This window comes from Zonotrichia leucophrys, chromosome 26 (genome assembly GCF_028769735.1).
Source record: "Zonotrichia leucophrys gambelii isolate GWCS_2022_RI chromosome 26, RI_Zleu_2.0, whole genome shotgun sequence".
Taxonomy (NCBI): domain Eukaryota; kingdom Metazoa; phylum Chordata; class Aves; order Passeriformes; family Passerellidae; genus Zonotrichia; species Zonotrichia leucophrys.
In genome coordinates, this window is record NC_088195.1 from 2,004,737 (window position 1) to 2,012,237 (window position 7,501).

A 7,501-nucleotide genomic window follows, 5' to 3' on the forward strand; every position below is an offset into this window, starting at 1 on the left:
AGAGGAAAATCTCAGCCAGCTGAATTTGGGGATTTATCCAGAATCCCTGAGGGATGTTTTGCTCATTTCACCACCACCACAGGATTCTGCAGTTGGATCAACAGGGGTGTAATTTGTAATAAAGTCAAGCTGGATTTATCCTGGAGGACAGGTGTGTGTTAATAAACAACAAACAGGGAGACACAGAGTTATTTCTTTGGAAAACAAATCACTACACTGGAGAGTAAATTCCACCCCAGGAGCTCAAGCTGATGACAATTGATACTGTAAAGCAGACAAATATTTTCCAAGAAGCCCCTTGTTTATTAAAACGTGTCAAATGCATTACTTGTCTCTCTGAAGCCCAGGAAAAATCTCATAGGTTTAAAATAAAGCAGATTTTTTTACCACTTTGCTGAATCTCATCAGAATGGGCAGTAATTGATACTTTTTTGGTGAATATTTAAGTCCAGAGGAAGGAGCTCACTGGGCCTGGCTGTGGTGCTCTATCAGCTGCTGCCAGACACGAGCAGTTTCCTCTATTTGGGTTTATAGCTCCCTGCTATTTAAAAAATAGAGTAATTTGGAAATGAAATGCACCCCAGCTTTCCTCTGGGTTTGCCCACCAAGGTGCTGTGCTGTTGGAAAAGTGCAATTATTTTCCAGGATTCTGCATCCAGGTCTTTCTTTTCCCTCGCCCCATGCCCACCCTCAGCAGCTGGGTTCAAACCGAGCCGGGTGCTTTTAACTGAAGTGGTTTTGGTTTGAGGACATCAGCCCTGGTTCATCTACAGCTGCAAATGTTTCCTCCTTGCCTCACGAAATTGGGGAAGAGCAGAGGGGCTGTGTGGTGAAAGGGAATGTGAGCTCTAATGGGGCTTTGATCAGAGATACCTTGAATTTGGGGCAGCATTTTGCACCAAACACAGAGCTGGAGTTTCCTGTTGGCCCTCACAGGATGGGAGCAATGAGGGACAGGGAGTTCCTTTTTTTGTTGTTTTTTTTTTTTTGCAAACAGCCCCAAAAGTTTTGATGAGCCTCGAGTTGTGATTCATTGAGGGGGAAGAGAGGAAAAAACAACTCCCACAGTGTGCAGGTCACAGAGCCAACATCAGCACAGAGGGAACAGGGGAAGGACAGAACCAGCCCCAGAAATGTTTCTGCCCCAAACCCATTTGCTTTTGATTAATACAATCCTACCAAATTACATTCATTGGTTTTGAGGGTAATCAGTAAGTTATCGATTAATTTATTTTTATTTCAGATGGCAAATTCCTCTCTGTGGATGCAGTCATACAACAAGTCACTGTCTAGACAGAAGACAGCAACCGACACAGAATTTTTTCCTCAAAAGTTGCTGATTTAAAACTGAGAACCTCACAGTGGTGGGAGGGAAAGACCTCGGAAGGACAAAGGTTGCCAGATATCCCACCATGAATCTCAATTTCTGGACAAAACACAGAACTATTCTAAAAATGAGAACCCAAAAGTGTAATTAAGCAAATTTCAGTCATTGCTTCTGTGGGCAATGAGAGGTTGGGCTCTGAGCTGCTGTTTCTGCTGGCTCTGGATGTTCCAGCCTGTCCTGCAGGCTCTGAGTGTTCCTGGATGTTCTGAACACTCCAGGGTGTCCCAAGCGTCACCTCTGTTCTGTCACCTGCTGTCCTGCAGGAATCCACACCAAGCCAGAGAATCAGCTGGGTTTTATTCAGTTTTGCAGGGAAAAAGAAACGTGAGTGCCCATGGGAGCCTGGGAGAAAACACAGGGAGAACAAGAGAGAGACAATTCCTGTGTTCACAAAGTCCCTTCAGAGAGGAGAAGCTGCCTCAGAGGTGCAAGGAGACCCCATCCCTGTCCTGGTGTGTCCTGCAGCTCCTCACCCCTTTCCAACAGGGGTTTTCTCCAACCATCCCCACTGTCCAAAGCAGCTTTTGGAAGCTGCTCTTCCTCCCCTTGGAAAGACAGAATTTGTCACCTAAGATGACAGGAAGCTGATGGGTGTCAGTTCAGAGCATGATGGAATGGTCCTGGGAATGAGGTCTGGAATAACTGCCTGGGGATGAGACACCAAGGGGAAGAGGTGATGAAGAAGATGGGAACCTCTCCAGAGTGACAGGTTCTTCCAGACCTGTGCTTAGTAGTGGTCCTTTCCTTGTGGCAGGTGGCCTTTTCCATGGATTTGCCTTTTCCATGGATTTGCCTTTTCCATGGATTTGCCTTTTCCATGGATTCCCTTGGCTTGGCTCACGCAGAGCTCTCCCAGGAGAGGCCGATTCCATCATGTCCAAGGTCAGCAGGGACTGGGAGCTCCTGCTGCTCACCCAGTTCTGGGCTCTGCCCTCTCTCCCTGCTCCTCTTGCTGAGGGCAACAGCACCGACCAGCACAGCCACCATGAACTTGGCCACCAGGAATCCAGCCAGGATGTAGAAAACAGTGAAATCCACGTCAGGAGGGGACCTGTGGGGAACCAGAAACACAGCCATGAAGGGGATGGTCCAACCTTGAAAAAATCTCTTGTGGTGCTGCCTTAGTCCCAGGAAGATGAGAGATCTCAGCACGAGGAGTTTTGGGCTCACCTGGAGATGCTCTGCACAGCTCTGGGCTCCTCTGGCACGTGGGTCACCAGGTCAGCTGCTGATGGAAACACAACAGTTTAGTCTGCAGATGTTTCTGGGTGATGTTCAGCTGGGCAGGGAACCCAGGTGAGATGGGGCCCTGGGAGCAATAAGGAGGTGATGTTTCAGATACCCTCTAACAGCGAGGCCATGCTGCTGTAAATCAGGAATAAAGAGAGGCCCATGAAACACAGAACCTCCTTAGAGCGAGACAAAAGTAAACGTTGACTCAAGTGGGCCCTTGGCAGCTGCAGACACCCATGAAATACCAATAGGAACCTGTGAAATTCCAGTAGGAACCTGTGAAATTCCAACAGGAACCCATAAAATTCCAATAGGAACACGTGAAATTCCAGTAGGAACCTGTGAAATTCCAGTAGGAACCCATGAAATTCCAGTAGGAACTCATGAAATTCCAGTAGAGACACGTGAAATTCCAATAGGAACACGTGAAATTCCAGTAGGAACCTATGAAATTCCAACAGGAACCCATAAAATTCCAATAGGAACACGTAAAATTCCAGTAGGAAAATGTGAAATTCCAGTAAGAACCCATGAAATTCCAATAGGAACACGTGAAATTCCAATAAGGACACGTGAAATCCCAATAGGAACCTGTGAAATTCCAGTAGGGACACATGAGATTCCAGTAGAAACCTGTGAAAGTCCAAGAGGAACCCATGAAATTAAAATAGGAAAGTGTGAAATTCCATGAGGAACCTGTGAGATCCCAGTAGGAACATGTGAAATTCTAATAAGCACCCACGAAACTGAAATAGGAAAGCGCGAAGTTCCATGAGGAACCTGTGAAATTCCATGAGGAACCCGTGAAATTCCATGAGGAACCCGTGAAAGTCCAAGAGGAACCCATGAAACTGAAATGGGAAAGCGCGAAATTCCATGAGGAACCTGTGAAATTCCATGAGGAACCCGTGAAATTCCATGAGGAACCCGTGAAAGTCCAAGAGGAACCTATGAAACTGAAATAGGAAAGCACAAAATTCCATGAGGAACCTGTGAAATTCCATGAGGAACCCCTGAAATTCCATGAGGAACCCGTGAAAGTCCAAGAGGAACCCGTGAAAGTCCAAGAGGAACCCATGAAACTGAAATAGGAAAGCACAAAATTCCATGAGGAACCCTGAAATTCCATGAGGAACCCGTGAAAGTCCAAGAGGAACCTATGAAACTGAAATGGGAAAACATGAAATTCCATGAGGAACCTGTGAAATTCCATGAGGAACCCGTGAAATTCCATGAGGAACCCCTGAAATTCCATGAGGAACCCGTGAAAGTCCAAGAGGAACCCCTGAAATTCCATGAGGAACCCCTGAAAGTCCAAGAGGAACCTATGAAACTGAAATGGGAAAGCGCGAAATTCCATGAGGAACCCCTGAAATTCCATGAGGAACCCCTGAAATTCCATGAGGAACCCTCCAAACTCGGAGCCCCCATCACGTACCTGCCAGCACCTCCACCTGCACCCTCCTGAGGCTCCGCGTGTGGCCCAGGAACCCCGTCTGGCACTGGTAGAGCCCCGCGTCGCGCCGGCGCAGGCCCCGCATGGTGACGGTGAGCAGCCCGGCGCGGGCGTCGTCCCTGATGGAGGTGCCGCCCCGGCTGGGCCTGGGCAGGGGCAGCCAGGCGGGCGGCGCGCTCGCCACGGGCTGGCAGCGCCCCTGCCCCAGCTGGCGGCACCAGCTCTTGTCCCGCCACCACTGCCGCGCGTCGTACGAGCAGTTGATGGAAATGGTGTCGCCCTCCACGGCCACCACGGTGATGTTCTCGGCAGCGCAGGATGCTGCGGGACAGAGGGACGGAGGGATGGAGGGATGGAGGGATGGAGGGATGGAGGGATGGAGGGACAGAGGGATGGAGGGACAGAGGGACAGAGGGATAGAGGGATGGAGGGACGGAGGGACAGAGGGACAGAGGGATGGAGAGATGGAGAGATGGAGGGATGGAGGGACAGAGGGACGGAGGGATGGAGAGATGGAGGGACAGAGGGACGGAGGGACGAAACACGGAGGGATGGAGGGATGCAGCGATGGAGGATGGAGGAGGAACAGAGGGGTGGAGGACGGAGGATGGAGGGACGGAAATACGGAGGGATGGAGGGACGGAGAGACAGAGGATGGAGGACAGAGGGATGGAGTGGAGGACAGAGAGATGGAGGCAAGGGACGGGGATGGAAGGATGGAGGGACAGAGGGATGGAGAGATGGAGAGATGAGAGACGAGAGCGGAGAGACAGAGGATGGAGAGATGGAGAGACGGAGAGATGGAGAGACGGAGAAAGAGGATGAGAGATGGAGGCGAGGATGGAGGGATGGAGGGATGGAGGGACAGAGAGACGGAGGGACAGGTGAGCCAAGGTTCTTCCAGGTCTATCCCTCATTGTGGAGATGTTGAACATCCTTTTCATCCTCTAGTGATGACACCCATAGGGATGTCACCTGTAGAGATGTCACCTATGGGGCTGTCACCCATAGGGCATCACCTGTAGGACTGTCAGCCACAGGGATGTCACTATGGATGTCACCTGTAGGGATGTCACTATGGGTGTCACTTGTGAACTGTCACCCATAGGGCATCACCTGTAGTGCTGTCACCTGTAGGAGTGTCACCTGTGGGGTTAGCACCTCTAGGAGTGTCACTTGCAGGGCTGTCACCCATAGAGACGTCACCTATGAGGAGTCACCTGTAAGACTGTCACCCTAGGCTGTCACCTGTAAGACTGTCACCGTAGGGCGTCACTATGGGGCTGTCACCGTAGGCTGTCACCTGTGGGGTTACACTCCTTTACGAGTGTCACCTGCGGAATGCCACCTGTGGGGTTAGCACCTCTAGGAGTGTCACTTGCAGGGCTGTCACCTGTAGGTATGTCTCTGTAGGGCTGTCACCCATTGGCTGTCACCTGAAGGACTGTCACTTATGAGACTGTCACCCACAGGGCTGTCACCCTCAGCGTTGTCACCTGTAGGATGTCACCCATCCCCTTTCCCCATGACCAACCCACTGTGCTCAGATCTTGGCTCAGATATTCTGGAATTTGTCCCAGTGACACCCCCAAACCAGTGTCCTGCTCACTGGTTCCTTCTGAATCCCACTTATCAAATCCAGTTTAACTTTTTTTTCCACCCTATCTTTTAATACCTTACTAATTTTAACCATGTTGACAACTGGGTTTTGTCTGCTTGAGGTTTTTTTTTTAATTGTCTGGGTTCCTTATTTCTAATTTCCATTCCTCTTTGTGACAGGCAGAGGGGACAGTCTGAGCTATTCATACTTCCAGAGAGAAGTGCAGTGTGGTATTTGTGGAAATCTATTTCTAGTGAAAAAAACCTCACAGGCAAAAATGCTTCTGTGAGATCATCAGTAATGATAAAACAGAAGTAAATTTAAAAATAGGCTCTTGTGAGGACTTTGTGCTGGCTGAGCCTTTTAATAACACTTCTTACAATAATTTCAACAATTGTAAGTGAATTGTAAACTGAAAACTATGAAGTTCTTTCAGCTTGACTGGAAGAAGACCTAAAATGGATCTCTGCAATCCAACACCTACAGAGCTTTATCCTGATGTGTTGATCCAGTCAGAGTTTACATCATGGAATATCCAGCCCAGTCCTGTTCAATCCCTTCAAAACTCTTTAACTGCTTCTCCCATTTCCCCTTCCTTCCCCCAGCCCCAGAATTCCCACAGCACTGCAAAACATCTCTCAAACAGAATCACTGACAGATTCCCTGGAAAATGTTGTGTCATTCTCTTTTCAACCAATTCTGCTGACAGATCATAAACTATTGATGCTCCTCCTCTTTTCTTGGGTGCAAAGCACAGTGAACTTTTCCCAAACTCACCCCAATTTTTGGGACAGGTTCCTGTGCTTCCTCAGCCTGAGTCTGTTGCCTTTCCCTGCTCTGCTGTGAGATCTGGGCTCCCCAAAATGCTGCAGAGAGCCCCAGCTGTGCCCTGCACCTCATTTCATTCCTTTCCAAGCTGGAAACCCCAGGTGTGTGGGATTTCAGAGCTGTGCCCTTCACTGGGTTTCATTTCCCTGCCCCTGAGCCCCACCTGTGACCATTTGCATCTATGTAAATCCCATTTGCTCATGCAAACAACCCAGAATTTTGCAATTTCACGTTGCACACAGGACTTCTCTCATCAGCGGTTCCCGTTCTGACTCAAAAGGATCCCTGTGAGGAAACCTGGGAGCTCTGGGATCACCCTTTGATAGGTGCTTTGCTAAATAAAGGGAAAAGTGAGGATGGAGCCTTCAGACAGAGCCAAAGCTTTGCCTTAATCCTTCCCCCTTTACCTGACCCCAAAACCACGTGGGGATCTTACCTGACAGCAAGAGCAAGGTGAGGTTCAGGAGCTTCTCCATGGGGCTGAGCAGAGGAGGAGCAGGAGAGGAGCAGGAGAGGAGCAGGAGAGGAGCAGGAGAGGAGCGAGCTGGCTCAGCCCAGGGCCAGCTCCTCTCCCCCTGCTCGCTGTGACGGAAGGAAGGAGCACAGGAACTTGGCATCCTCTTCATCCTGCACATTGAGCAATGCTCCAGGAACAGGCATTGCCCTCGTGGGCTGAAAATTCAGGCATCAGCACTGGGAGGGAGCAGCACGTGGCGGGCTGGGGCCACAGGCTGGGTGTCTGCTCCCACCAGAGCAGGATTTCATGGAATTATGGAATGGTTTGGGTTGGAAGGACCTTAAAACTCATCCAGCTCCACCCCAGCCATGGCAGGGACACCTTCCACCATTCCAGGTTGCTCCAAGCCCCATCCAACCTGGCCTTGGGCACTGCCAGGGATCCATGGGCAGCCACAGCTGCTCTGGGCACCCTGTGCCAGGGCCTGCCCATCCTCACAGGGAAAAATTCCTTCCCAAAATCCCTGTGGAGGTGGGAATC

General features: G+C 50.0%; 1 protein-coding gene across 2 annotated transcripts; it reads right to left on the reverse strand.

The window, feature by feature from the left end:
- Nucleotides 1–1,665: 1,665 nt before the first annotated feature.
- On the reverse strand, nucleotides 1,666–7,101 carry TREM2 (triggering receptor expressed on myeloid cells 2). Of its 2 annotated transcripts, none has more exons than XM_064732971.1 (4): nucleotides 6,941–7,101; nucleotides 4,059–4,397; nucleotides 2,558–2,615; nucleotides 1,666–2,438 (listed from the first exon to the last, which is right to left on the reverse strand). In XM_064732971.1, the coding sequence occupies exons 1-4, from the start codon at nucleotides 6,978–6,980 to the stop codon at nucleotides 2,225–2,227; spliced, it is 651 nt and encodes a 216-aa protein (XP_064589041.1). In that variant the 5' UTR covers nucleotides 6,981–7,101; the 3' UTR covers nucleotides 1,666–2,224. The 2 variants fall into 2 exon arrangements, with proteins under 2 accessions (XP_064589041.1, XP_064589042.1); XM_064732972.1 differs by having other exon boundaries at nucleotides 2,558–2,612; nucleotides 6,941–6,995.
- Nucleotides 7,102–7,501: the final 400 nt, after the last annotated feature.

What these genes read in the sequence shown, in the direction of transcription:
- TREM2 (XM_064732971.1), bottom strand. Translation starts at nt 6,980, where the DNA reads ATGGAGAAGCTCCTGAACCTCACCTTGCTCTTGCTGTCAG. An exon ending in CACCTTGCTCTTGCTGTCAG is followed by an intron (nt 4,398 to 6,940) that starts GTAAGATCCCCA and finishes TCTGTCCCGCAG; the next exon opens with CATCCTGCGCTGCCGAGAAC. An exon ending in GCAGGTGGAGGTGCTGGCAG is followed by an intron (nt 2,616 to 4,058) that starts GTACGTGATGGG and finishes TGTTTCCATCAG; the next exon opens with CAGCTGACCTGGTGACCCAC.